Source organism: Cygnus atratus, unplaced genomic scaffold (genome assembly GCF_013377495.2).
Source record: "Cygnus atratus isolate AKBS03 ecotype Queensland, Australia unplaced genomic scaffold, CAtr_DNAZoo_HiC_assembly HiC_scaffold_126, whole genome shotgun sequence".
Classification (NCBI taxonomy): Eukaryota; Metazoa; Chordata; class Aves; order Anseriformes; family Anatidae; genus Cygnus; species Cygnus atratus.
In genome coordinates, this window is record NW_026109719.1 from 1 (window position 1) to 27,994 (window position 27,994).

The 27,994-nt window shown below is 65.8% G+C and overlaps 7 protein-coding genes across 7 annotated transcripts; 3 read left to right on the forward strand and 4 right to left on the reverse strand.

Moving 5' to 3' along the window:
- Positions 1–944: 944 nt before the first annotated feature.
- Positions 945–4,362, reverse strand: APH1A (aph-1 homolog A, gamma-secretase subunit). Its single transcript, XM_035571805.1, has 7 exons — positions 4,250–4,362; positions 3,204–3,374; positions 2,837–2,910; positions 2,286–2,408; positions 1,918–2,045; positions 1,377–1,500; positions 945–1,009 (listed from the first exon to the last, which is right to left on the reverse strand). Exons 1-7 carry the CDS (start codon positions 4,360–4,362, stop codon positions 945–947), a joined length of 798 nt encoding a protein of 265 aa, XP_035427698.1.
- A 338-nt stretch (positions 4,363–4,700) lies between these two features.
- On the reverse strand, positions 4,701–7,153 carry LOC118261136 (uncharacterized). Its single transcript, XM_035571813.1, has 6 exons — positions 6,860–7,153; positions 6,407–6,733; positions 5,813–6,091; positions 5,359–5,460; positions 5,173–5,219; positions 4,701–5,020 (listed from the first exon to the last, which is right to left on the reverse strand). Exons 1-6 carry the CDS (start codon positions 7,110–7,112, stop codon positions 4,964–4,966), a joined length of 1,065 nt encoding a protein of 354 aa, XP_035427706.1. The 5' UTR covers positions 7,113–7,153; the 3' UTR covers positions 4,701–4,963.
- A 1,347-nt stretch (positions 7,154–8,500) lies between these two features.
- On the forward strand, positions 8,501–10,842 carry LOC118261145 (uncharacterized). The gene is made up of 5 exons (XM_035571823.1): positions 8,501–8,540; positions 9,154–9,483; positions 9,566–9,862; positions 10,314–10,435; positions 10,810–10,842. The coding sequence occupies exons 1-5, from the start codon at positions 8,501–8,503 to the stop codon at positions 10,840–10,842; spliced, it is 822 nt and encodes a 273-aa protein (XP_035427716.1).
- A 3,392-nt stretch (positions 10,843–14,234) lies between these two features.
- LOC118261144 (uncharacterized) lies at positions 14,235–15,401 on the reverse strand. Its single transcript, XM_035571822.1, has 3 exons — positions 15,335–15,401; positions 14,882–15,208; positions 14,235–14,566 (listed from the first exon to the last, which is right to left on the reverse strand). The coding sequence occupies exons 1-3, from the start codon at positions 15,399–15,401 to the stop codon at positions 14,235–14,237; spliced, it is 726 nt and encodes a 241-aa protein (XP_035427715.1).
- Positions 15,402–16,976: 1,575 nt separating this feature from the next.
- Positions 16,977–19,318, forward strand: LOC118261146 (uncharacterized). The gene is made up of 5 exons (XM_035571824.2): positions 16,977–17,016; positions 17,630–17,959; positions 18,042–18,338; positions 18,790–18,911; positions 19,286–19,318. Exons 1-5 carry the CDS (start codon positions 16,977–16,979, stop codon positions 19,316–19,318), a joined length of 822 nt encoding a protein of 273 aa, XP_035427717.1.
- A 3,398-nt stretch (positions 19,319–22,716) lies between these two features.
- On the reverse strand, positions 22,717–24,088 carry LOC118261143 (uncharacterized). Its single transcript, XM_035571821.2, has 3 exons — positions 23,884–24,088; positions 23,364–23,690; positions 22,717–23,048 (listed from the first exon to the last, which is right to left on the reverse strand). The coding sequence occupies exons 1-3, from the start codon at positions 24,086–24,088 to the stop codon at positions 22,717–22,719; spliced, it is 864 nt and encodes a 287-aa protein (XP_035427714.2).
- A 1,369-nt stretch (positions 24,089–25,457) lies between these two features.
- LOC118261142 (uncharacterized) lies at positions 25,458–27,794 on the forward strand. The gene is given in 5 exon segments (XM_035571820.1): positions 25,458–25,497; positions 26,109–26,438; positions 26,521–26,817; positions 27,266–27,387; positions 27,762–27,794. Coding segments are annotated over 5 exon segments (822 nt in total).
- The last annotated feature ends 200 nt before the right edge of the window (positions 27,795–27,994 follow it).

The window sequence follows — 27,994 nt, forward strand, 5'->3', positions numbered from 1 at the left end:
GGGGCTCGCCCCCATCCCCCCCCCCCCCCCAAGGCTGGCAGCTCCTGCCCTACCCCCGCTGCACGCCAAGCCCCTTCCCCACCACCGCGCAGGGGCTGGGAGCAGAGCAGGAGGTTGGGGGGGGGGGGGGGGGGGTCGCCGACCCCGTTCCCACCCCGACCCCATCCCACGAAGCTCCTCGGTGCCACGCAGTCACTATTAAAAGGGTTTTACTCTCAATCAAAAAAATAATTTAACACCCCCCCACCCCCCCGGTGCACGCAGCAGGGTAACGAGCGCTCCCAGACGCTTAGAAAAGACCCCAAACGGGAGAGCAGCGAGCGGCGGGGGGGCAGGAGGGGGGTCCCAAAAACCCCCTCAGCGATCGCCCCGCTCCCAGGGACCGTACGGGATGCTCGGGGCGGGGGGGGGGGGCCTCACAGCCCCTCGCGCTGGGAAAGGGGACAAGGGGGGGGCCCTGCCCCGAGCCCGGTGGCACCGCAGCAGCCCTGGGGCTGTCCCCGGGATCTTCTCCCACCCCGCGCTTGCCCTGCGGGGATGCCCTGTAAGGAAAGGCTAACGGGAAGTCGCTAACGAAGCTAAACGGGGGCGCGACGGGGCACGGGTGGGACACGGACGGCCCCAAAAGCCCCCCCCCCCCGGAGAGGGACGCGGGGAAGGGCCTGGGGCTCGGAGCCAAGTTTGTGCCCCAGCCCCGGGGCAGGACGGGCGGAGAGGGCTCGGCCTTGCCCCGGCGGAGCCGGCCGGGAGCTTGCGAGGAACAAAAACTCCCCTGAGGCCCCACGCGGAGGCTGCCCCGGTCCAGGGGTGGGGAGGGGGGGGTGGGGGGGGGGTGGGAGGGCATCGCCCCGGTGCCGCTCGGAGCCCCGGGATCGTCCAGCTGCCGAGAGGGGGGCACTTGGGGGGGCGGAGGCGGCGCGGGCGGGCAGGGCTGCCGTCGACGCTCACTCCTCGAAAGGCACCTGCAGCGCTGAGTACAGCATCACGCGGCTGTCGGCCTCCTGCTTACCTGCGGGGGGGGGGGGAGAGAAAAGTCCCAGGCAGAGCGAGGATGAGGAGGGCGAGAGGTCGGCAACGGAGGGGGGCAGGGGCATTTTTTTTTTTTTTGGGGGGGGGGGGGGGGGGGTTCATAGAAACCCCGATCAGGCAGGAGACGCGGCCACCACCCCCAGAGGGAGGCAGGGCCAGGTTGAGACCCGTCCTCGCGTCCCCACGGCCCGCGGTCATCCCCGCGCCCCGGCAGCCGTGCCCGAGCCTCCCGCGCACCCGTGGGACACGCAGAGAGCCCCCAGAAAGTCCCCGTTCGCCAACGGTGACCCCCCCCCCCACCCCCCGCCCCGTGCCAGGCACCCCGCCCTGCCCAGCCCGGCCCTTACAGGAGAGGCACTTGAGGACGTTGCGGAAGGAGCCCCCGGCCGTGACGAAGGCCCAGACGCCCATGCAGACGGTGATGATGTAAATGGGGACCAGGCTGGCCTCGTACCAGGGGTTCAGGAACGTCTGGGGGGGAGGGGGGGGGACAGAGAGCTGGGTGAGGAGCGGCGCCGCCCGCCCGCCGCCTCCGCAGCCCTCCCGAAACGGGAGCACGGCGACGGCGGAGCCAGGAGCCCCCCGCGCGGCGGAGCTCCGGTAAGCCCGGCTCAAATTCCTGCCTCGAGGTTTCCCACCAGGAGCTTAGCGGCTAATCCTCCGGCTGACCCCGCGGGCCTTCGTTAGCCCCGCTTAAATCCCGCTTCCCCCGAGCGGGCTGGAGCCGCACCGGGAGGGCTGCGACTCGCCCCACCTCCCAGGCAGAGATTTAGGGAGCGGGAAACGCCGCTGGGTGCTCCCGCGGTCCCCTCCCTGTCCCCAGAGGGGCGTCCGGTGACGCCAACGGCCGCTTTATTTCGGGGGGAGCCCCTGGCGCATCCAACTCACCAGCCCCGACGTGGCGAGGTGACTGGCGACCACCACCCCCAGGCACCAGTAGCGGCGTCTTTCGCAGGCGTCGAAGAAAATCACTCCCCAGAAGGTGTGGAGCAGAACCACGGCCATGGTGAGGAACGCTGCAGGGGGGGGGGGAAAGAGAGCGACACGGCGTCACCGCCTCACCTCCACCGACCGCTGGTTTTTTTTTTTTTTGGGGGGGGGGGGGGGCTCCCTCACGCGTTTGGGAGGCGCCAGTGGCAAAATTGTGCCTCGTGCGACTGCTTCGGGGGGGCGAACGCCACGGGCTCCGCCGCGCAGAGCTGCAACAAGCGGCCGAGAGCCCCGCCCGCGGCTCCGCGTCTGCCCCCCGGCCTCACCGGAGGTGATGAAGTAGTACGGCGAGTCCCCGTGGATCCCGACGATGCCCGGCCCGATGGAGTCAGCCAGGATGTTAATGACGGAGAAGACGCCGCTGATGATGCCGAAGGACAGGCCGGACACTGCGGAGGGAGAAGGAAATCAGCCGAGACCGACCGTGGCTGGGCTACACCGCAGCCCGCGGCCCCTCAGCCCGCCCTGGGGGCTCGCAGCCCCCTGGGGGTGCGGGAGCAGAACCAGGCTGAGGCCCTTAACGATGCACAGGCAGATCGCCAGGAAGAAAACTCAAGTAGCAAATTAATCAGCGGGACACATCGCCAGCTAGACGATCTTTAAGGTCCCCACCCACTCAGACCAGCACTCTCGGTGCCCGCAGACGCTCCCCGCTCCCCAGATTGCCCAGGGAAAGGCAGAGAAAGAGAATCGGGGAGGCCGAGTGAGCCCGGTGGCCTCACGGTCACTGCCGCGGGTCTCTGAGAGCCGAGCGTCCCGCTGCCAGGAGCGCACAGAGGCCAAGGGGTGCCCAACGCCTGCCCGGGCTCGCGCTCACCGTAGGCCATCTGCTTGAGGGAGATGGGCGACCGGCCATCCTCGCTGATCGTGGCCAAGCCTTCGTCCGCTTTCCTGCTCGGGAAGGGGAGAGAGCGTGAGCAGGCGGGCAGGAACCGGGCCCGCACGGGGCTCTGCGCTGCAGAGGGAGCTTTCGCAAACGGGAGAGGGGACGGGGGAGGTTATAAACGAGTCAGGAGCAAGAGAGAAAAGCCCCGGTGCAGGATCTAAGGAGGCTTTGGGGGGTTGCCCGGATAAAAAGCAGCAGTTGGCGCCGGCCCGAACCCGAGAGGGCCGCGGACGAGGGATGCTTGGGGAGCCGGCCACGGGGGCTCTGTGAGGAGCGCTGCCCCCAGCCGGGCTCTTACTTCAGCAGCTTGAAGTAGGCGAATCTGAAAGCCTCCTGCAGCAGGACGGAGACGGCCGCCCCGAAGACGAGGAGGCCGTACTGAAGCTTGGCGTCCTCCCGGTCGCTGAGGTGGACGGAAACGAACCAGATGAGGGACGCCAGCAGCAGCGACACCAGCCAGAAAAACGCCCTGCGGAGGGAGAGGAACGAGGAGCTGAGACAGGGACCCCCCTGCGGTGCTTCCCCTCGCGAGCCGGAGGCCGGAATCGCACGAGGACGCGCGGCTCGATCGGAGGCTGCTCGGCTTTGTCCTGGCTCCGGGTCAGGACAGGTCCTGGCTCAAGGAGGCGGCTGAAAAATCAAACGGGTTGGGAGACCGAAATCTTCCCTTTTCCTTTCAGGGCCACCACAACCTTCTCCGAGGACAGCTGCTGCCCTCCGAGGCGCTCGGCGCTACGCCCAGTGAAGGCCAAATGGAGGCCTGGCCTCGAGAGAAGAAAAGTGCCCCCACATCTCCCCATGGCACCCAAAAAAAGTGCCCCCCCCCATCTCCCCGCGGCACCCAAAAAGCCACAAAGAAGGGCTGGCAGCTTGGCCGGCCCCCACGCGAGGGACGGTGCCACCGGGCGGAGGCTGCGTGGGTTAAAGCCCTGTTACTGGGGGGGGGGGGGGGGGGGAGGCCACGGCCTCCAGCCTCCAGGCACCTCCCTGGCATTGAGGCTGGCAGAGGCAGATGTGGGGAGCCCCCAAAAGCGCGTCCTGGGGGGTCGGGGGCTGCGGGGACCGACTCAGACCAGCGCCGAGGCGCAGGAGAAACGGAAGACCCCAGAGGGGAGGCTGAGCCTCGCCACAGCTCGCCCCAAATCCCTGCTGGCAGCCTCCCCGAGCCCCCTTCCCCCCCCCCCCAAACCCCAGAGGCTGCCTCACAGCCCGGGGCTCCCCAGAGACCCCCAAACGCCCCCCAAAGGGGCAGCCTCCCCAAAGGGGCACCCCGTATGGGGGCGGCCTCCCCCGGGGCGGCCTCCCGGGCCCCCCCCATAGCCCCCCCCCCCCCGGCCCCCTCACCCCGCCACCAGGATGATGACCCGCAACGGCTCCGCCGCCACCGTCAGCAGGACGAGGGCGAGCGCGGGCCCGAAGGCGATGCCCGCGCACCCGAAGAAGACGGCGGCCCCCATGGCGGCGGCGGGGGGGGGGGGGCGGGGGAGGGGGGCCGGGGGGCGGGGCACGACGGGAGTTGTAGTCCTGGAAGGGGAAGGGGGCGGTAAGGACGGAGGAGGGGGGGGGCCGGGCCGCGGGGCCCGCTGGGAGATGTAGTTCAGGGTGGGGTTGTGGCGCCCCCTGCGGGGGGCGGCGTTGGTTTTTGAGTTTAATCGCGGTTTCCTCCGCATTTGAGGTTCAATCTCTCTTCCCTCCCCGTTTGAGCTTCAATCTCTACATTTACTCCTCCTTTGAGCTTCAATCCCATTCTTTACTCCTCGTTTGAGGTTCAATCCCATTCTTTACTCCTCATTTTAGCTTCAATCTCTTTATTAACTCCATGTTTGAGGTCCAATCCCGTTATTTACTCCTCGTTTGAGGTTCAGTCTCTTTATTAACGCCACATTTGAGGTCCAATCCCGTTATTCACTCCTCCTTCGAGCTCCAGTCTCGTTATCTCCCCCTCGTTTGAGGTTCAATCCCGTTCCTTCTTCCCCCTTGTCGTGGTGGCCGGGGCAGCCGCAGCCTCCCGGGGCTGCACGGTGCCGCCACCGAGGCCTTGGGGCCCAGCCCCGTGGGTCACGGCGCTGCCTTCGCTGGGGTGGCGAAGCGGAGCTGGGTGTACGTCAGCTCTCCCTGCGGGCACCAACGCCATCAGAGCGACCCTGACCCCAGCCCCACAACCCCTGTGGGGCTATGGCCATCCCCTGGTGCCCGCCGCTGCCCCTGCCCGGCCCCGCTATCGCCACCACCCAGTGTGGGGACACCCGGGGAACGCACGGCCTCACCTGCTGGTGCTGGGGTGCAGGAGGGTCCGGGGCTCTGGGCCGGAGTCCTGGCGGGGACAGAGACGTGTCCCCAGCATGGGGACGGAGGGGAAATGGGGATGGAGGTGGGGGAGCGGGGTGCAAGGCAGCAGGGGATGGCCGAGGGCACGGGGGGCCGTCACCCCCAGCCCCTGCTTGGCTCCTTACCCGTCCGTGCGCGGAGGAGGCAGCAGACGCTGATGCTGAGGCCGAGCAGCAGCAGCGCCCCGGCTGCGGCCATGGCCACGGCACTTGGTGTCGTGCAGGCACCTGGGGGGGGCAGCTTGTCCCAGCCATCTTCTGACCCCCACTGTCCCCCCCACTGCCCTCTCCCATACCCCAACATCCCCCCGTCGCCCCCCATTATCCCCCATCGCCCCCCAACATCCCCCATCGCCCCCCATTATCCCACCATCGCCCCCCAATATACCCCCATCGCCCCCCAACATCCCCCCATTGCCCCCAACATGCCCCCATTCCCCCCACTGATTCCCCGGGCCACACCATCCCCACTGCCTCAGTTTCCCCACATGTGCCCCAGCTCCGAGGAGCTGCCGGGGAAGGGGGGGTCACCCCATCTGCCCTCTCCCCTGTTCACCTCCGTGCCCAGGCTCATGCTCACCCTTGGCCCCGTGCAGCTCCACGCTCCTCCGGACGGGGGGACCGGAGGCATTGAAGCGCACCTCGCAGAGCCCCCCCGTGCTCCCAGCGATGCCCGCGGGGCTGATGAGCAGCTCTGTGCTGTCCCCCAGCCCCAGCACCTCCTGGGCTCGGGTGCCCCCCGGCCAGGAGACGAGGACGGGGCCGCTGGTGTTGCCCACGGCACAGACCAGGCCGGGGGGGTCTGAAGGGGAGCCGTGGGGCGCCAGCACCCGCACCCAGCTCTGGGCCCTCCAGCTGTCTGCACAAACGAGAGCAGGGGCTTGGTGGGCTCCGATGTGGGCAGAGACCCCGCGCCCCCCTGGGGACCCCGGCACAGTGACACGAGGGGCATGAGGGTTGGGGGTCCCTGCAATGGGGAGAAATGGGGGTCCCATCCAACATAGGGACATGGGTGCGGACTGTGCGATGGGGGGACTTGGGGGGGTTGCATCCAATGGACAGTACGGGAGGGGACCATCCACTAGGAGTCACGGGGGATCCCCATCCAACACGGGGGGGCTCGGGGGTACATGTGGGGGTCCCCCCACCACCCCCAGCCCAGCTGGCCCCCTACCTCCCACGATCAGCGCGGTGCCGTTGCCGAACTTCAGACTGGAGCCGATGTTGTAGGCGCAGAGGTAGAGGCCGGTGTGGTCGGGGCGGGCAGCAGCGATGTGCAGCACGGCGCGTTGCCTCGTGTACTCACAGGAAAATCCCTCCTGAGCCTCCTGGATGCAGCTGAGGATCAGCCGGGGCCGTTCCCCACGGCCTTGCCGGTACCAGAGCACTTTGCCTCTGCCATCGAACTTCTCATCCGGAATGCAGCCGATCTCCACCGTGGCCCCGGGCTCCATGAAGAGGACGGGCTGGGGCTGCTGCAGCACCAGCGGTGCTGCCGGCACTGCAGGGACCGACCGGGGGCTCATTCACCGCCTGCCCCCTAAGCCCAGCCCATGCTCCCACCACCCGGGGGGCACTCGGAAAGCAACAGAAGCCCCCTCTCCCCAGCCCCTGCCCCGATGCTCACCCAGCCAGAGCAGCAGCAGCCCCGTGGCCAGCAGCGCCTTCGCGCAGGAGAAACCCAGGGGTGCCACCGTCGTGCTCGTCCCAGCCCTTCTGCAGGGCGGCCGAGTGCACCGGGACCTGAGGCTGCCCGAAGCGCGAGGCCCCGGCAGTGAAGCCCCCCAGCCGTGTGGACACGGTGTGCCCACGAAGGACGCGGTGTCCCCACGAGGGATGCGTCCTCCCCACGCGCCGCTGCCGGCAGCTGTGGGGCGCATCGCCGGGTGCAGAGCTCATGTCGGCTTGCTGGCACGGACCCACATCCGGTAGGAAAATTTGGGTTTTAACCATTTTTGTGATGCTCAGGGCCGGAGGCGGCCCCTCAAAGGCCCCGCGACGCCCTCTGATGCCCACCCCCAAATACTCGACACGAAGGAAGAAGCCAGCCCCAGCGCTGGGCACTACAAACCACAGCGCACCGTGCCGCCGCTCGTGCTTTGGGGAAACCGCAGCGCAGAGGCTGGAGAGCTGCCTCGGGGCGGGGGTGGCTGCACCCCCAGCCCCGGCCCCCGCAGCCATCCTCACGTCAGCCAAAGTGACCTTAACGGTGACGTTCAAAGGGCCGGGGACTGAAGGCGAGAGGCAACTTTGGTCCCCATCCCCCTGCCCTGCTTTCCTGTTGTGGTTCGGCAAACGTGGCTCTTTGCTAAACCGGCGCCGAACTTTGGCGACAAAAACCTTCAAACCCAACGGTTTGCTGGCAGCGGAGTGGGGGGGCAGGGGTTCTGTGCGAATAAACAGCAGAGAAGTGACAAAATCAACAAGGCGAGGCTGACCGCAGCGCTCCTCGGCTCAGGCAGCTCCGCACCCAGCCTCCAGCTGCTGCAACGAGGCCGAGCCTCCGCGAGCCGCCTTTGCCCCGCCAGTGCCCGCCGGCTCCCCGGGGCCCTGCCCAGCCCAGAGGCACCTCGCCGCCCGCCCCGGTGCTCGTCGTGCTCCTCTCCAGAGCAGAACTGTGCCCGCACGCGTCCCCATCCACGTGGCGCGGCCTCGTGAGGTTTGCTCCAGCCTGAAGGCCACGAGCGGCCGCGGTGCCGAGCTGCGAGAGAGGAAGAACCAGGGGACGATGCCCGGGGCTCCTTGGGGCGATGCGCAGGCAGACAAAGCGCAGCAGGACCCCCCCGGTGCAATTAGGAGCTGCAATTAAATTCCATTCCGCGAGCAGGAGCGGGGCGCGCGGCCCATCGAGCACTTGCGGCGGGGGCGAAGGAGGCCGGGGCTGCGCCCGCCGCCCCGTTTCGCTTTCTAAGCTCCGTCCCCGTGCCAGGCATCGCCTTCCTCTCTGCCTCTGCGACCCCAGGTGACAGCCAGGCTCCAGGACGTCCTCATCCCGCTGGCTGCTGGACCCGGCCATCGGCTTCGCCCTTCGCTGAACCCGAGCAAAACCTTCGCCTTCCCCGCAGGACGCCGCAGAGCTGCGCCTCGCGCCGCGGCACGCGGAGCCTGGGAGCCGGCCCCTGCACGGCCAGGGCAGGGTGAGGGGCTCGGGGCTGCTGTGAGACCTGAGCCCTCGTCCCACGCCCAGCAAAAATCTCCCTTCTGCCCGCTCAAAGCTTTTTGCAGGACCCGAGAGGTGACCGAGGAGCGTGGCCAGCCCCAGCTGGAGATGTGCAGCCTGCCCGGGGTTATCCTGCTCCTCCTGACAGGTACGTCCCGCTCCACGAATGCTCCAGCCTTGCTTTCTGCTACGCTAAACCCGCTTGGGATCGTCCGAAGCGGCTTAACACCAGCCTGAGCCGGCGGGCAGAGGGAGGGGAGGCAGCCGTGGGGCTTACGCGCATCAGAGGTTTGCTGAACAAGTTTCCCTGAAGCATTTTCAGCTCGATCTCTTCTAAAGCCTGAGCGCGGCGGCTGTGCAAAACCCACCCCGGGGTGCTGCTGCCTCTCCGAGAGGCAGGACTTGCCTCCCGAATGCCGAAGCACAGCGGGCTTCTCACACGCCGTGCCAGGCGCTGCTCCAGCCCTGACTTTTTTCGCCTGCAAACCTCGTTTGCCGTGGAGGAAGCACAGACGATCCCACCTGCACCCGAGCGCTCGGGGCCCCGGCGCTGCTGGCTGCCCTCCCCTGTGTTTTGCGTTGTGCATTTTGTGGGGGTGATGCTCTGCCTCGGGGCTGAGGAAGGCGGATCGCTGTGGCATGCCAATTTCGCACTGAACCCCCCCAACCCCGCTGGTTTGGAGCCAGAAGCCGACAGCCCGATGCGCAAGGGTGACCCCGTGGCACCGGCTGCTGCGCTCAGACCCGCTCCTCCCGTGCAGGAGCCGCCTCTGCGGAGGAGCCGCGGATCTGGCAGAGCCCAGTGCAGCTCTGGCTGCCCCCCGGGGCGACGGTGGAGCTGAGCTGCAACATCTCGGGCAGCCCATGGGACGCCAATTGGTACAGGGAGAAGCCGGACGGCAGCTTGGAATGGATTTACCAGAGCACAGAGTCCTCGAAACCAAAGGGGAGATACTCAGGGACGGTGAGAGCACCGGGATTTTTCTCCTTTAATATCAGCGATGTGCAGCGTGAGGACTCTGGGTCTTATTACTGCACCTCCTCCGTGTTGCACTCCCACTTCGGGGACGGGACCAGGCTCCTCGTCACAGGTGAGCGCGGCAGCGTGCGGCGGTGCTGGGGACATCCCTGGGGACATCCCTGGGGACACCGGGTTTTCCCACCCACTTTTAGATGCCACGGAGCCCAAGCTCTCCATCCTGGTGCCCGTGGACGCGGAGGAGCCCTCGGACGTTGTCCCCCTGCTGTGCCACCTCCACGACCTCCCCAGGGGCTGGGACACCGTCCGCTGGCACCACGGCAGGGACACCCCGGTGACGGCTGAGGCCGTGGACGAGCGCGGGGTCCTCGGCGCCTGGAGCCTCACCTGGGTCTCGGCCAAGCGCTGGGACGGGGCCGCGGCGTGCATGGCCACGGAGAGTGGCACGGGCAGGAACGTCAGTGGGGCTGTCAGCGGGACCGTCAGCACAGGTCAGCTCGAGCAGCAGCCCCCTTGGGACCGCGGGCTTTGCTCTGTGCTTGGTCTGTGCTTGCAGGGACTATAAGCCCCAAACGCCCCCGTCCCATTGCTTCTGCTGCTGCAGTCTGTAGCAAAACACAGCAGAGGACGCGGGGAGGTTCCTGGGTCCATCATCCTGCTCCACAGCAGGACTCGGCCTCTCTCAGCCCATCACAGCCCGGTCCTTCCAGCCTTTCCTCACAAGGAAGATCTGGAAATCCCTTTTCCCCGTCTCTCTGGGCTCCCCATGCGCTGAAACGCTCCAAACGATGCCCTGGCCACATCTCCCCGCGGTGCAGCCGCTTCTCTCCTCCTCCCTTCCCCCGGCCGCCCCGCTGCTGCGCTCGGGCGCTCGACCAAAGCCCGGTCCCAGCTCTGTGAACCGCTTCCAACGTCTCCTTCTCCTCCCCTCCCTCCCTGCAGCAGGATGCTTCCTGTGGCTGCTGGCGTTCGTGCCGCCCGGCGCCGCCGTCCTCGGGTTGATCCGGTGGGCATCCCGGCTCCGCCGAAGGCCGGCCCGCGCAGTGCTGAGACGGGGCCCGGAGGTGAGCTGCTTCCCCAGCCCCCGGCACGAGGCGCCGTGAGGTGGTTCTGCACCTCGCGGGTTGGCCTCGGCTCTCGGCAAGGCAGGAGGAAGGAGCTCAAAAGCAGCCCGGCTGGGGGCTTTGGCGCGGGCAAAGCATCCCCTGCAGGTGCAGGTGCAGCGCTGCCCCAGCGCCTTTTGCTCCGCACCCCGTCCGGCCCCGCTCTGCCTTCGCTCACGTTACGGAAGCGCTTGGGAGCAGTTGCTCCAGGGTGCACGAGTGCAAGTGCGAGCAGGGCACGGGGCACGCGCTCGTTTCTCCCCAGCCGTCGCCGGGAAGGGCTCCCCGGTGCGGGGCGGGGGTTTAACCACGCGCCTTCTCGCTTTCTGTTGCAGACCGAGTGCGAGTACGCGGCGGTGGGGCACTGAGAAGCCCTTTCCCCGCGCCCGCTCTGCCAGAACCCGCTCACGCCTGCGGTCTGCAAAGCAGCTAAAAAAAGAGAGGAAAGGGAAAGTTGTGGGATCCTGCGCTCTGCGGCGATGGGGACTGGGCGGGCACGGCCCCAGCGCGTGGCGAGATCCCCGCAGGTCTTTCCTAGCCTGCTGGGCAGTGCTTTTAGCGGACAGTTTGGGTTCCTCTTCTACAATCTTTCAAGCCAAACGCCAGGCGGACGGGGCGAGCTGGTGCTGCGGGAGCTGTGTCCGGCTGTGGTGGGGGCAGCCAGGGCACCTCAAGCAGCCCCAAACCCCTTTTCCCCCCTTCCACACCCCCAGGAGCAGGTCCGGGTGGGCAATGTGCCGTTTTCCTGCTGGATTTCCCTGCTTGGCTTCATGGCAGAGGGGGCGGAGGAATGCTGAGAGCGCTGCGGGAAGCTCGATAGCCATGAGAAATCGCGTGCAAATAATAAAACTCATGATTTCTTGGTAAGCAAGCGAGGTCTCGGCTTCATTGGGATTGCTCCTTGCGCTACCCTGTGTGACAGCTAAAGGGAGGTGGGGGGGTGGCGATGTACGTGAGGCAGGGGCTGGACTGTGTGGAACTTCAAGTTGCGATGGCAAAGTTGAGAGCCTCTGGGGAAGGATTAAGGGACAAAGAAATAAAGGGGATGTCGTTGTGGGAGTCTATCACAGACCACCTGGCCAGGACGACAACCCCGATGAATTATTCTTTGCGGAACTAAGAGATGCCTCGAGATCAACTCCCCTTGTCCTTAAGGGGGACTTCAACTTGCCAGACGTCAGCTGGGATCACCACATGGCCGATGCGAGCAAGTCCAGGAGGTTCCTAAAGCACCTAGATGATAACTTCTTGGTGCAGGTGCTAAGGGAGCCAACTAGGAAAGGTGCCCTCCTTGATCTGTTGCTGGAGAACAGAGAGGGTCTTCTGGGGGATGTGGCCATTGGCGGCCGTCTCGGCCATAGTGACCATGAAGTGGTTGAGTTTAAAATTGATGGCGAGAGAAGGAAAACTGCCACCAAAACTTCAACCCTGGATATGGGGAAAGCAGGCTTCAGGCTGCTCAGGGAACTAATCAGCAAGGTCCCCTGGGAAACCGCTTTTGAAGGCACTGGCGTCCATCAGTGCTGGTCAGTCTTTAAGCACTGCCTCCTAAAAGCACAGGATCAGGCAATTCCAAAATTTCGGAAGTCAGGCAAGCGGGGCAGAAGGCCGGCCTGGCTGACCAGGGATCTTCTACTGGAGCTTAGGCGAAAAAAGAAAATGTACGGCTGCTGGAAGGAGGGTCAGGCGACGTGGAAGGAATACAGGGACACTGTTCACGTTTGGAGGGAGAAAATTCGTGTGGCCAAAGCCCAACTAGAGTTGAAGCTGGCCAAGTCTGTGGGAGCAAATTTGCCGACGACACCAAACTTGGAGGTGTTGTAGACTCGGCTGAGGGTGGAAAGGCCTTGCAGAGAGATCTGGACAGGTTGGAGAGCTGGGCGATCACCAACCGCATGAAGTTTAAGAACAGCAAGCGCCAGGTCCTGCACGAGACGCTGGAGAGCAGCCCCGCAGAGAGGGATCTGGGGGTCGTGGTTGACAGCAAGTTGAATATGAGCCAGCAGTGTGCCCTGGCAGCCAGGAGGGCCAACCCTATCCTGGGGTGCATCAAGCACGGCATCGCTGGTCGGTCGAGGGAAGTGATTGTCCCGCTCTACTCTGCGCTGGTGCGGCCTCACCTCGAGCACTGCGTGCAGTTCTGGGCACCACAGTACAAAAGGGATGTAAAACTGTTGGGGAGTGTCCAGAGGAGGGCGACAAAGATGGTGAAGGGCCTAGAGGGGAAGACGTGTGAGGAGCGGCTGAGGTCACTTGGCCTGTTCAGCCTGGAGAAGAGGAGGCTGAGGGGAGACCTCATCGCGGCCTACAGCTTCCTCGCGAGGGGGAGCGGAGGGGCAGGCGCCGACCTGTTCTCCTCAGTCACCAGTGATAGGACCCGCGGGAATCCCCTCGTGCCGCAGGGGGCTCCTGCGGGAAGCGCCCGCCCCACCTACCTCTCCGCCCGCTGCGCGGCCCCGCAGGGCGCGGGGTCCCCGTCCCAGCACCTGTGGGTGTGGGAGCCGTGGGGAGCAGGCCTGGGGCTTCCCCACCAGCCCCAGGCACCAGTAGCGGCGTTTCTCGTGGGGGCGTTGATTTTTGAGTTCAATCTCGATTTCCTCCTCATTTGAGGTTCTATCTCTTTATTCCCTCCCCGTTTGAGCTTCAATCTCTGTATTTACTCCTTGTTTGAGGTTCAACCCCATGATTTAATCCTCATTTTAGCTTCAATCTCTTAATTAATACCACATTTGAAGTTCAACCCCATTATTTACTCCTCGTTTGAGGTTCAATCTCTTTATTAACGCCACATTTGAGGTCCAATCCCGTTATTCACTCCTCCTTCGAGCTCCAGTCTCGTTATCTCCCCCTCGTTTGAGGTTCAATCCCGTTCCTTCCTCCCCCTTGTCGTGGTGGCCGGGGCAGCTGCAGCCTCCCGGGGCTGCACGGTGCCGCCACCGAGGCCTTGGGGCCCAGCCCCGTGGGTCACGGTGCTGCCCTCACTGGGGTGGCGAAGCGGAGCTGGGCGTACGTCAGCTCTCCCTGCGGGCACCAACGCCATCAGAGCGACCCCGACCCCAGCCCCACAACCCCTGTGGGGCTATGGCCATCCCCTGGTGCCCGCCGCTGCCCCTGCCCGGCCCCACTATCGCCACCACCCAGTGTGGGGACACCCGGGGAACGCACGGCCTCACCTGCTGGTGCTGGGGTGCAGGAGGGTCCGGGGCTCTGGGCCGGAGTCCTGGCGGGGACAGAGACGTGTCCCCAGCATGGGGACGGAGGGGAAATGGGGATGGAGGTGGGGGAGCGGGGTGCAAGGCAGCAGGGGATGGCCGAGGGCACGGGGGGCCGTCACCCCCAGCCCCTGCTTGGCTCCTTACCCGTCCGTGCGCGGAGGAGGCAGCAGACGCTGATGCTGAGGCCGAGCAGCAGCAGCGCCCCGGCTGCGGCCATGGCCACGGCACTTGGTGTCGTGCAGGCACCTGGGGGGGGCAGCTTGTCCCAGCCATCTTCTGACCCCCACTGTCCCCCCCACTGCCCTCTCCCATACCCCAACATCCCCCCGTCGCCCCCCATTATCCCCCATCGCCCCCCAACATCCCCCCATCGCCCCCCAACATCCCCCATCGCCCCCCAATATACCCCCATCGCCCCCCAACATCCCCCCATTGCCCCCAACATGCCCCCATTCCCCCCACTGATTCCCCGGGCCACACCATCCCCACTGCCTCAGTTTCCCCACATGTGCCCCAGCTCCGAGGAGCTGCCGGGGAAGGGGGGGTCACCCCATCTGCCCTCTCCCCTGTTCACCTCCGTGCCCAGGCTCGTGCTCACCCTTGGCCCCGTGCAGCTCCACGCTCCTCCGGACGGGGGGACCGGAGGCATTGAAGCGCACCTCGCAGAGCCCCCCCGTGCTCCCAGCGATGCCCGCGGGGCTGATGAGCAGCTCTGTGCTGTCCCCCAGCCCCAGCACCTCCTGGGCTCGGGTGCCCCCCGGCCAGGAGACGAGGATGGGGCCGCTGGTGTTGCCCACGGCACAGACCAGGCCGGGGGGGTCTGAAGGGGAGCCATGGGGCGCCAGCACCCGCACCCAGCTCTGGGCCCTCCAGCTGTCTGCACAAACGAGAGCAGGGGCTTGGTGGGCTCCAATGTGGGCAGAGACCCCGCGCCCCCCTGGGGACCCCGGCACAGTGACACGAGGGGCATGAGGGTTGGGGGTCCCTGCAATGGGGAGAAATGGGGGTCCCATCCAACATAGGGACATGGGTGCGGACTGTGCGATGGGGGGACTTGGGGGGGTTGCATCCAATGGACAGTACGGGAGGGGACCATCCACTAGGAGTCACGGGGGATCCCCATCCAACACGGGGGGGCTTGGGGGTACATGTGGGGGTCCCCCCACCACCCCCAGCCCAGCTGGCCCCCTACCTCCCACGATCAGCGCGGTGCCGTTGCCGAACTTCAGACTGGAGCCGATGTTGTAGGCGCAGAGGTAGAGGCCGGTGTGGTCGGGGCGGGCAGCAGCGATGTGCAGCACGGCGCGTTGCCTCGTGTACTCACAGGAAAATCCCTCCTGAGCCTCCTGGATGCAGCTGAGGATCAGCCGGGGCCGTTCCCCACGGCCTTTCCGGTACCAGAGCACTTTGCCTCTGCCATCGAACTTCTCATCCGGAATGCAGCCGATCTCCACCGTGGCCCCGGGCTCCATGAAGAGGACGGGCTGGGGCTGCTGCAGCACCAGCGGTGCTGCCGGCACTGCAGGGACCGACCGGGGGCTCATTCACCGCCTGCCCCCTAAGCCCAGCCCATGCTCCCACCACCCGGGGGGCACTCGGAAAGCAACAGAAGCCCCCTCTCCCCAGCCCCTGCCCCGATGCTCACCCAGCCAGAGCAGCAGCAGCCCCGTGGCCAGCAGCGCCTTCGCGCAGGAGAAACCCAGGGGCGCCATCGTCGTGCTCGTCCCAGCCCTTCTGCAGGGCGGCCGAGTGCACCGGGACCTGAGGCTGCCCGAAGCGCGAGGCCCCGGCAGTGAAGCCCCCCAGCCGTGTGGACACGGTGTGCCCACGAAGGACGCGGTGTCCCCACGAGGGATGCGTCCTCCCCACGCGCCGCTGCCGGCAGCTGTGGGGCGCATCGCCGGGTGCAGAGCTCATGTCAGCTTGCTGGCACGGACCCACATCCGGTAGGAAAATTTGGGTTTTAACCATTTTTGTGATGCTCAGGGCCGGAGGCGGCCCCTCAAAGGCCCCGCGACGCCCTCTGATGCCCACCCCCAAATACTCGACACGAAGGAAGAAGCCAGCCCCAGCGCTGGGCACTACAAACCACAGCGCACCGTGCCGCCGCTCGTGCTTTGGGGAAACCGCAGCGCAGAGGCTGGAGAGCTGCCTCGGGGCGGGGGTGGCTGCACCCCCAGCCCCGGCCCCCGCAGCCATCCTCACGTCAGCCAAAGTGACCTTAACGGTGACGTTCAAAGGGCCGGGGACTGAAGGCGAGAGGCAACTTTGGTCCCCATCCCCCTGCCCTGCTTTCCTGTTGTGGTTCGGCAAACGTGGCTCTTTGCTAAACCGGCGCCGAACTTTGGCGACAAAAACCTTCAAACCCAACGGTTTGCTGGCAGCGGAGTGGGGGGGGCAGGGGTTCTGTGCGAATAAACAGCAGAGAAGTGACAAAATCAACAAGGCGAGGCTGACCGCAGCGCTCCTCGGCTCAGGCAGCTCCGCACCCAGCCTCCAGCTGCTGCAACGAGGCCGAGCCTCCGCGAGCCGCCTTTGCCCCGCCAGTGCCCGCCGGCTCCCCGGGGCCCTGCCCAGCCCAGAGGCACCTCGCCGCCCGCCCCGGTGCTCGTCGTGCTCCTCTCCAGAGCAGAACTGTGCCCGCACGCGTCCCCGTCCACGTGGCGCGGCCTCGTGAGGTTTGCTCCAGCCTGAAGGCCACGAGCGGCCGCGGTGCCGAGCTGCGAGAGAGGAAGAACCAGGGGACGATGCCCGGGGCTCCTTGGGGCGATGCGCAGGCAGACAAAGCGCAGCAGGACCCCCCCGGTGCAATTAGGAGCTGCAATTAAATTCCATTCCGCGAGCAGGAGCGGGGCGCGCGGCCCATCGAGCACTTGCGGCGGGGGCGAAGGAGGCCGGGGCTGCGCCCGCCGCCCCGTTTCGCTTTCTAAGCTCCGTCCCCGTGCCAGGCATCGCCTCCCTCTCTGCCTCTGCGACCCCAGGTGACAGCCAGGCTCCAGGACGTCCTCATCCCGCTGGCTGCTGGACCCGGCCATCGGCTTCGCCCTTCGCTGAACCCGAGCAAAACCTTCGCCTTCCCCGCAGGACGCCGCAGAGCTGCGCCTCGCGCCGCGGCACGCGGAGCCTGGGAGCCGGCCCCTGCACGGCCAGGGCAGGGTGAGGGGCTCGGGGCTGCTGTGAGACCTGAGCCCTCGTCCCACGCCCAGCAAAAATCTCCCTTCTGCCCGCTCAAAGCTTTTTGCAGGACCCGAGAGGTGACCGAGGAGCGTGGCCAGCCCCAGCCGGAGATGTGCAGCCTGCCCGGGGTTATCCTGCTCCTCCTGACAGGTACGTCCCGCTCCACGAATGCTCCAGCCTTGCTTTCTGCTACGCTAAACCCGCTTGGGATCGTCCGAAGCGGCTTAACACCAGCCTGAGCCGGTGGGCAGAGGGAGGGGAGGCAGCCGTGGGGCTTACGCGCATCAGAGGTTTGCTGAACGAGTTTCCCTGAAGCATTTTCAGCTCAATCTCTTCTAAAGCCTGAGCGCGGCGGCTGTGCAAAACCCACCCCGGGGTGCTGCTGCCTCTCCGAGAGGCAGGACTTGCCTCCCGAATGCCGAAGCACAGCGGGCTTCTCACACGCCGTGCCAGGCGCTGCTCCAGCCCTGACTTTTTTCGCCTGCAAACCTCGTTTGCCGTGGAGGAAGCACAGACGATCCCACCTGCACCCGAGCGCGCGGGGCCCCGGCGCTGCTGGCTGCCCTCCCCTGTGTTTTGCGTTGTGCATTTTGTGGGGGTGATGCTCTGCCTCGGGGCTGAGGAAGGCGGATCGCTGTGGCATGCCAATTTCGCACTGAACCCCCCCAACCCCGCTGGTTTGGAGCCAGAAGCCGACAGCCCGATGCGCAAGGGTGACCCCGTGGCACCGGCTGCTGCGCTCAGACCCGCTCCTCCCGTGCAGGAGCCGCCTCTGCGGAGGAGCCGCGGATCTGGCAGAGCCCAGTGCAGCTCTGGCTGCCCCCCGGGGCGACGGTGGAGCTGAGCTGCAACATCTCGGGCAGCCCATGGGGCGCCAATTGGTACAGGGAGAAGCCGGACGGCAGCTTGGAATGGATTTACCAGAGCACAGAGTCCTCGAAACCAAAGGGGAGATACTCAGGGACGGTGAGAGCACCGGGATTTTTCTCCTTTAATATCAGCGATGTGCAGCGTGAGGACTCTGGGTCTTATTACTGCACCTCCTCCGTGTCGCACTCCCACTTCGGGGACGGGACCAGGCTCCTCGTCACAGGTGAGCACGGCAGCGTGCGGCGGTGCTGGGGACATCCCTGGGGACATCCCTGGGGACACCGGGTTTTCCCACCCACTTTTAGATGCCACGGAGCCCAAGCTCTCCATCCTGGTGCCCGTGGACGCGGAGGAGCCCTCGGACGTTGTCCCCCTGCTGTGCCACCTCCACGACCTCCCCAGGGGCTGGGACACCGTCCGCTGGCACCATGGCAGGGACACCCCGGTGACGGCTGAGGCCGTGGATGAGCGCGGGGTCCTCGGCGCCTGGAGCCTCACCTGGGTCTCGGCCGAGCGCTGGGACGGGGCCGCGGCGTGCATGGCCACGGAGAGTGGCACGGGCAGGAACGTCAGCGGGGCTGTCAGCGGGACCGTCAGCACGGGTCAGCTCGAGCAGCAGCCCCCTTGGGACCGCGGGCTTTGCTCTGTGCTTGGTCTGTGCTTGCAGGGACTATAAGCCCCAAACGCCCCCGTCCCATTGCTTCTGCTGCTGCAGTCTGTAGCAAAACACAGCAGAGGACGCGGGGAGGTTCCTGGGTCCATCATCCTGCTCCACAGCAGGACTCGGCCTCTCTCAGCCCATCACAGCCCGGTTCTTCCAGCCTTTCCTCACAAGGAAGATCTGGAAATCCCTTTTCCCCGTCTCTCTGGGCTCCCCATGCGCTGAAACGCTCCAAACGATGCCCTGGCCACATCGCCCCGCGGTGCAGCCGCTTCTCTCCTCCTCCCTTCCCCCGGCCGCCCCGCTGCTGCGCTCGGGCGCTCGACCAAAGCCCGGTCTCAGCTCTGTGAACCGCTTCCAACGTCTCCTTCTCCTCCCCTCCCTCCCTGCAGCAGGATGCTTCCTGTGGCTGCTGGCGTTCGTGCCGCCCGGCGCCGCCGTCCTCGGATTGATCCGGTGGGCATCCCGGCTCCGCCGAAGGCCGGCCCGCGCGGTGCTGAGACGGGGCCCGGAGGTGAGCTGCTTCCCCAGCCCCCGGCACGAGGCGCCGTGAGGTGGTTCTGCGCCTCGCGGGTTGGCCTCGGCTCTCGGCAAGGCAGGAGGAAGGAGCTCAAAAGCAGCCCGGCTGGGGGCTTTGGCGCGGGCAAAGCATCCCCTGCAGGTGCAGGTGCAGCGCTGCCCCAGCGCCTTTTGCTCCGCACCCCGTCCAGCCCCGCTCTGCCTTCGCTCACGTTACGGAAGCGCTTGGGAGCAGTTGCTCCAGGGTGCACGAGTGCAAGTGCGAGCAGGGCACGGGGCACGCGCTCGTTTCTCCCCAGCCGTCGCCGGGAAGGGCTCCCCGGTGCGGGGCGAGGGTTTAACCACGCGCCTTCTCGCTTTCTGTTGCAGACCGAGTGCGAGTACGCGGCGGTGGGGCACTGAGAAGCCCTTTCCCCGCGCCCGCTCTGCCAGAACCCGCTCACGCCTGTGGTCTGCAAAGCAGCTAAAAAAAGAGAGGAAAGGGAAAGTTGTGGGATCCTGCGCTCTGCGGCGATGGGGACTGGGCGGGCACGGCCCCAGCGCGTGGCGAGATCCCCGCAGGTCTTTCCTAGCCTGCTGGGCAGTGCTTTTAGCGGACAGTTTGGGTTCCTCTTCTACAATCTTTCAAGCCAAACGCCAGGCGGACGGGGCGAGCTGGTGCTGCGGGAGCTGTGTCCGGCTGTGGTGGGGGCAGCCAGGGCACCTCAAGCAGCCCCAAACCCCTTTTCCCCCCTTCCACACCCCCAGGAGCAGGTCCGGGTGGGCAATGTGCCGTTTTCCTGCTGGATTTCCCTGCTTGGCTTCATGGCAGAGGGGGAGGAGGAATGCTGAGAGCGCTGCGGGAAGCTCGATAGCCATGAGAAATCGCATGCAAATAATAAAACTCATGATTTCTTGGTAAGCAAGCGAGGTCTCGGCTTCATTGGGATTGCTCCTTGCGCTACCCTGTGTGACAGCTAAAGGGAGGTGGGGGGGTGGCGATGTACGTGAGGCAGGGGCTGGACTGTGTGGAACTTCAAGTTGCGATGGCAAAGTTGAGAGCCTCTGGGGAAGGATTAAGGGACGAAGAAATAAAGGGGATGTCGTTGTGGGAGTCTATCACAGACCACCTGGCCAGGACGACAACCCCGATGAATTATTCTTTGCGGAACTAAGAGATGCCTCGAGATCAACTCCCCTTGTCCTTAAGGGGGACTTCAACTTGCCAGACGTCAGCTGGGATCACCACATGGCCGACGCGAGCAAGTCCAGGAGGTTCCTAAAGCACCTAGATGATAACTTCTTGGTGCAGGTGCTAAGGGAGCCAACTAGGAAAGGTGCCCTCCTTGATCTGTTGCTGGAGAACAGAGAGGGTCTTCTGGGGGACGTGGCCATTGGCGGCCGTCTCGGCCATAGTGACCATGAAGTGGTTGAGTTTAAAATTGACGGCGAGAGAAGGAAAACTGCCACCAAAACTTCAACCCTGGATATGGGGAAAGCAGGCTTCAGGCTGCTCAGGGAACTAATCAGCAAGGTCCCCTGGGAAACTGCTTTTGAAGGCACTGGCGTCCATCAGTGCTGGTCAGTCTTTAAGCACTGCCTCCTAAAAGCACAGGATCAGGCAATTCCAAAATTTCGGAAGTCAGGCAAGCGGGGCAGAAGGCCGGCCTGGCTGACCAGGGATCTTCTACTGGAGCTTAGGCGAAAAAAGAAAATGTACGGCTGCTGGAAGGAGGGTCAGGCGACGTGGAAGGAATACAGGGACACTGTTCACGTTTGGAGGGAGAAAATTTGTGTGGCCAAAGCCCAACTAGAGTTGAAGCTGGCCAAGTCTGTGGGAGCAAATTTGCCGACGACACCAAACTTGGAGGTGTTGTAGACTCGGCTGAGGGTGGAAAGGCCTTGCAGAGAGATCTGGACAGGTTGGAGAGCTGGGCGATCACCAACCGCATGAAGTTTAAGAACAGCAAGCGCCAGGTCCTGCACGAGACGCTGGAGAGCAGCCCCGCAGAGAGGGATCTGGGGGTCGTGGTTGACAGCAAGTTGAATATGAGCCAGCAGTGTGCCCTGGCAGCCAGGAGGGCCAACCGTATCCTGGGGTGCATCAAGCACGGCATCGCTGGTCGGTCGAGGGAAGTGATTGTCCCGCTCTACTCTGCGCTGGTGCGGCCTCACCTCGAGCACTGCGTGCAGTTCTGGGCACCACAGTACAAAAGGGATGTAAAACTGTTGGGGAGTGTCCAGAGGAGGGCGACAAAGATGATGAAGGGCCTAGAGGGGAAGACGTGTGAGGAGCGGCTGAGGTCACTTGGCCTGTTCAGCCTGGAGAAGAGGAGGCTGAGGGGAGACCTCATCGCGGCCTACAGCTTCCTCGCGAGGGGGAGCGGAGGGGCAGGCGCCGACCTGTTCTCCTTAGTCACCAGTGATAGGACCCGCGGGAATCCCCTCGTGCCGCAGGGGGCTCCTGCGGGAAGCGCCCGCCCCACCTACCTCTCCGCCCGCTGCGCGGCCCCGCAGGGCGCGGGGTCCCCGTCCCAGCACCTGTGGGTGTGGGAGCCGTGGGGAGCAGGCCTGGGGCTTCCCCACCAGCCCCAGGCACCAGTAGCGGCGTTTCTCGTGGGGGGCGTTGATTTTTGAGTTCAATCTCGATTTCCTCCTCATTTGAGGTTCTATCTCTTTATTCCCTCCCCGTTTGAGCTTCAATCTCTGTATTCACTCCTTGTTTGAGGTTCAACCCCATGATTTAATCCTCATTTTAGCTTCAATCTCTTAATTAATACCACATTTGAAGTTCAACCCCATTATTTACTCCTCGTTTGAGGTTCAATCTCTTTATTAACGCCACATTTGAGGTCCAATCCCGTTATTCACTCCTCCTTCGAGCTCCAGTCTCGTTATCTCCCCCTCGTTTGAGGTTCAATCCCGCTCCTTCCTCCCCCTTGTCGTGGTGGCCGGGGCAGCCGCAGCCTCCCGGGGCTGCACGGTGCCGCCACCGAGGCCTTGGGGCCCAGCCCCGTGGGTCACGGCGCTGCCTTCGCTGGGGTGGCGAAGCGGAGCTGGGCGTACGTCAGCTCTCCCTGCGGGCACCAACGCCATCAGAGCGACCCCGACCCCAGCCCCACAACCCCTGTGGGGCTATGGCCATCCCCTGGTGCCCGCCGCTGCCCCTGCCCGGCCCCGCTATCGCCACCACCCAGTGTGGGGACACCCGGGGAACGCACGGCCTCACCTGCTGGTGCTGGGGTTGCAGGAGGGTCCGGGGCTCTGGGCCGGAGTCCTGGCGGGGACAGAGACGTGTCCCCAGCATGGGGACAGAGGAGATTCGGGGATGGAGGTGGGGAAGTGGGGTGCAATGCATCAGTGGACAGCAGGGGGCACGGGGGGCCGTCACCCCCCAGACCCTGCTCAGCTCCTTACCCATCCATGCGCAGAGAAGGCAGCAGACTCCGAAGCTGAGGCCGAGCAGCAGCAGCGTCCTGGCTACAGCCATGGCCACGGCACTTGGTGTCATGCAGGCACCTGGGGGGGGGTGGCTTGTCCCAGCCATCTTCTGACCCCCACTGTCCCCCCCACTGCCCTCTCCCATACCCCAACATCCCCCCGTCGCCCCCCATTATCCCAACATCGCCCCCCAACATCCCCCCATCGCCCCCCATTATCCCACCATCGCCCCCCAATATACCCCCATCGCCCCCCAACATCCCCCCATTGCCCCCAACATGCCCCCATTCCCCCCACTGATTCCCCGGGCCACACCATCCCCACTGCCTCAGTTTCCCCACATGTGCCCCAGCTCCGAGGAGCTGCCGGGGAAGGGGGGGTCACCCCATCTGCCCTCTCCCCTGTTCACCTCCGTGCCCAGGCTCGTGCTCACCCTTGGCCCCGTGCAGCTCCACGCTCCTCCGGACGGGGGGACCGGAGGCATTGAAGCGCACCTCGCAGAGCCCCCCGGTGCTCCCAGCGATGCCCGCGGGGCTGATGAGCAGCTCTGTGCTGTCCCCCAGCCCCAGCACCTCCTGGGCTCGGGTGCCCCCCGGCCAGGAGACGAGGACGGGGCCGCTGGTGTTGCCCACGGCACAGACCAGGCCGGGGGGGTCTGAAGGGGAGCCGTGGGGCGCCAGCACCCGCACCCAGCTCTGGGCCCTCCAGCTGTCTGCACAAACGAGAGCAGGGGCTTGGTGGGCTCCGATGTGGGCAGAGACCCCGCGCCCCCCTGGGGACCCCGGCACAGTGACACGAGGGGCATGAGGGTTGGGGGTCCCTGCAATGGGGAGAAATGGGGGTCCCATCCAACATAGGGACATGGGTGCGGACTGTGCGATGGGGGGACTTGGGGGGGTTGCATCCAATGGACAGTACGGGAGGGGACCATCCACTAGGAGTCACGGGGGATCCCCATCCAACACAGGGGGGCTCGGGGGTACATGTGGGGGTCCCCCCACCACCCCCAGCCCAGCTGGCCCCCTACCTCCCACGATCAGCGCGGTGCCGTTGCCGAACTTCAGACTGTAGCCGATGTTGTAGGCGCAGAGGTAGAGGCCGGTGTGGTCGGGGCGGGCAGCAGCGATGTGCAGCACGGCGCGTTGCCTCGTGTACTCACAGGAAAATCCCTCCTGAGCCTCCTGGATGCAGCTGAGGATCAGCCGGGGCCGTTCCCCACGGCCTTGCCGGTACCAGAACACGTTGCCTTTGCCATCGAACTTCTCATCCGGAATGCAGCCGATCTCCACCGTGGCCCCGGGCTCCATGAAGAGGACGGGCTGGGGCTGCTGCAGCACCAGCGGTGCTGCCGGCACTGCAGGGACCGACCGGGGGCTCATTCACCGCCTGCCCCCTAAGCCCAGCCCATGCTCCCACCACCCGGGGGGCACTCGGAAAGCAACAGAAGCCCCCTCTCCCCAGCCCCTGCCCCGATGCTCACCCAGCCAGAGCAGCAGCAGCCCCGTGGCCAGCAGCGCCTTCGCGCAGGAGAAACCCAGGGGCGCCACCGTCGTGCTCGTCCCAGCCCTTCTGCAGGGCGGCCGAGTGCACCGGGACCTGAGGCTGCCCGAAGCGCGAGGCCCCGGCAGTGAAGCCCCCCAGCCGTGTGGACACGGTGTGCCCACGAAGGACGCGGTGTCCCCACGAGGGATGCGTCCTCCCCACGCGCCGCTGCCGGCAGCTGTGGGGCGCATCGCCGGGTGCAGAGCTCATGTCAGCTTGCTGGCACGGACCCACATCCGGTAGGAAAATTTGGGTTTTAACCATTTTTGTGATGCTCAGGGCCGGAGGCGGCCCCTCAAAGGCCCCGCGGCGCCCTCTGATGCCCACCCCCAAATACTCGACACGAAGGAAGAAGCCAGCCCCAGCGCTGGGCACTACAAACCACAGCGCACCGTGCCGCCGCTCGTGCTTTGGGGAAACCGCAGCGCAGAGGCTGGAGAGCTGCCTCGGGGCGGGGGTGGCTGCACCCCCAGCCCCGGCCCCCGCAGCCATCCTCACGTCAGCCAAAGTGACCTTAACGGTGACGTTCAAAGGGCCGGGGACTGAAGGCGAGAGGCAACTTTGGTCCCCATCCCCCTGCCCTGCTTTCCTGTTGTGGTTCGGCAAACGTGGCTCTTTGCTAAACCGGCGCCGAACTTTGGCGACAAAAACCTTCAAACCCAACGGTTTGCTGGCAGCGGAGTGGGGGGGCAGGGGTTCTGTGCGAATAAACAGCAGAGAAGTGACAAAATCAACAAGGCGAGGCTGACCGCAGCGCTCCTCGGCTCAGGCAGCTCCGCACCCAGCCTCCAGCTGCTGCAACGAGGCCGAGCCTCCGCGAGCCGCCTTTGCCCCGCCAGTGCCCGCCGGCTCCCCGGGGCCCTGCCCAGCCCAGAGGCACCTCGCCGCCCGCCCCGGTGCTCGTCGTGCTCCTCTCCAGAGCAGAACTGTGCCCGCACGCGTCCCCGTCCACGTGGCGCGGCCTCGTGAGGTTTGCTCCAGCCTGAAGGCCACGAGCGGCCGCGGTGCCGAGCTGCGAGAGAGGAAGAACCAGGGGACGATGCCCGGGGCTCCTTGGGGCGATGCGCAGGCAGACAAAGCGCAGCAGGACCCCCCCGGTGCAATTAGGAGCTGCAATTAAATTCCATTCCGCGAGCAGGAGCGGGGCGCGCGGCCCATCGAGCACTTGCGGCGGGGGCGAAGGAGGCCGGGGCTGCGCCCGCCGCCCCGTTTCGCTTTCTAAGCTCCGTCCCCGTGCCAGGCATCGCCTCCCTCTCTGCCTCTGCGACCCCAGGTGACAGCCAGGCTCCAGGACGTCCTCATCCCGCTGGCTGCTGGACCCGGCCATCGGCTTCGCCCTTCGCTGAACCCGAGCAAAACCTTCGCCTTCCCCGCAGGACGCCGCAGAGCCGCGCCTCGCGTCGCGGCACGCGGAGCCTGGGAGCCGGCCCCTGCACGGCCAGGGCAGGGTGAGGGGCTCGGGGCTGCTGTGAGACCTGAGCCCTCGTCCCACGCCCAGCAAAAATCTCCCTTCTGCCCGCTCAAAGCTTTTTGCAGGACCCGAGAGGTGACCGAGGAGCGTGGCCAGCCCCAGCCGGAGATGTGCAGCCTGCCCGGGGTTATCCTGCTCCTCCTGACAGGTACGTCCCGCTCCACGAATGCTCCAGCCTTGCTTTCTGCTACGCTAAACCCGCTTGGGATCGTCCGAAGCGGCTTAACACCAGCCTGAGCCGGCGGGCAGAGGGAGGGGAGGCAGCCGTGGGGCTTACGCGCATCAGAGGTTTGCTGAACGAGTTTCTCTGAAGCATTTTCAGCGCGATCTCTTCTAAAGCCTGAGCGCGGCGGCTGTGCAAAACCCACCCCGGGGTGCTGCTGCCTCTCCGAGAGGCAGGACTTGCCTCCCGAATGCCGAAGCACAGCGGGCTTCTCACGCCGTGCCAGGCGCTGCTCCAGCCCTGACTTTTTTCGCCTGCAAACCTCGTTTGCCGTGGAGGAAGCACAGACGATCCCATCTGCACCCGAGCGCGCGGGGCCCCGGCGCTGCTGGCTGCCCTCCCCTGTGTTTTGCGTTGTGCATTTTGTGGGGGTGATGCTCTGCCTCGGGGCTGAGGAAGGCGGATCGCTGTGGCATGCCAATTTCGCACTGAACCCCCCCAACCCCGCTGGTTTGGAGCCAGAAGCCGACAGCCCGATGCGCAAGGGTGACCCCGTGGCACCGGCTGCTGCGCTCAGACCCGCTCCTCCCGTGCAGGAGCCGCCTCTGCGGAGGAGCCGCGGATCTGGCAGAGCCCAGTGCAGCTCTGGCTGCCCCCCGGGGCGACGGTGGAGCTGAGCTGCAACATCTCGGGCAGCCCATAGGGCGCCAATTGGTACAGGGAGAAGCCGGACGGCAGCTTGGAATGGATTTACCAGAGCACAGAGTCCTCGAAACCAAAGGGGAGATACTCAGGGACGGTGAGAGCACCGGGATTTTTCTCCTTTAATATCAGCGATGTGCAGCGTGAGGACTCTGGGTCTTATTACTGCACCTCCTCCGTGTCGCACTCCCACTTCGGGGACGGGACCAGGCTCCTCGTCACAGGTGAGCGCGGCAGCGTGCGGCGGTGCTGGGGACATCCCTGGGGACATCCCTGGGGACACCGGGTTTTCCCACCCACTTTTAGATGCCACGGAGCCCAAGCTCTCCATCCTGGTGCCCGTGGACGCGGAGGAGCCCTCGGACGTTGTCCCCCTGCTGTGCCACCTCCACGACCTCCCCAGGGGCTGGGACACCGTCCGCTGGCACCACGGCAGGGACACCCCGGTGACGGCTGAGGCCGTGGACGAGCGCGGGGTCCTCGGCGCCTGGAGCCTCACCTGGGTCTCGGCCGAGCGCTGGGACGGGGCCGCGGCGTGCATGGCCACGGAGAGTGGCACGGGCAGGAACGTCAGTGGGGCTGTCAGCGGGACTGTCAGCACAGGTCAGCTCGAGCAGCAGCCCCCTTGGGACCGCGGGCTTTGCTCTGTGCTTGGTCTGTGCTTGCAGGGACTATAAGCCCCGAACGCCCCCGTCCCATTGCTTCTGCTGCTGCAGTCTGTAGCAAAACACAGCAGAGGACGCGGGGAGGTTCCTGGGTCCATCATCCTGCTCCACAGCAGGACTCGGCCTCTCTCAGCCCATCACAGCCCGGTTCTTCCAGGCTTTCCTCACAAGGAAGATCTGGAAATCCCTTTTCCCCGTCTCTCTGGGCTCCCCATGCGCTGAAACGCTCCAAACGATGCCCTGGCCACATCGCCCCGCAGTGCAGCCGCTTCTCTCCTCCTCCCTTCCCCCGGCTGCCCTGCTGCTGCGCTCGGGCGCTCGACCAAAGCCCGGTCCCAGCTCTGTGAACCGCTTCCAACGTCTCCTTCTCCCCTCCCTCCCTGCAGCAGGATGCTTCCTGTGGCTGCTGGCGTTCGTGCCGCCCGGCGCCGCCGTCCTCGGGTTGATCCGGTGGGCATCCCGGCTCCGCCGAAGGCCGGCCCGCGCGGTGCTGAGACGGGGCCCGGAGGTGAGCTGCTTCCCCAGCCCCCGGCACGAGGCGCCGTGAGGTGGTTCTGCGCCTCGCGGGTTGGCCTCGGCTCTCGGCAAGGCAGGAGGAAGGAGCTCAAAAGCAGCCCGGCTGGGGGCTTTGGCGCGGGCAAAGCATCCCCTGCAGGTGCAGGTGCAGCGCTGCCCCAGCGCCTTTTGCTCCGCACCCCGTCCGGCCCCGCTCTACCTTCGCTCACGTTACGGAAGCGCTTGGGAGCAGTTGCTCCAGGGTGCACGAGTGCAAGTGCGAGCAGGGCACGGGGCACGCGCTCGTTTCTCCCCAGCCGTCGCCGGGAAGGGCTCCCCGGTGCGGGGCGAGGGTTTAACCACGCGCCTTCTCGCTTTCTGTTGCAGACCGAGTGCGAGTACGCGGCGGTGGGGCACTGAGAAGCCCTTTCCCCGCGCCCGCTCTGCCAGAACCCGCTCACGCCTGCGGTCTGCAAAGCAGCTAAAAAAAGAGAGGAAAGGGAAAGTTGTGGGATCCTGCGCTCTGCGGCGATGGGGACTGGGCGGGCACGGCCCCAGCGCGTGGCGAGATCCCCGCAGGTCTTTCCTAGCCTGCTGGGCAGTGCTTTTAGCGGACAGTT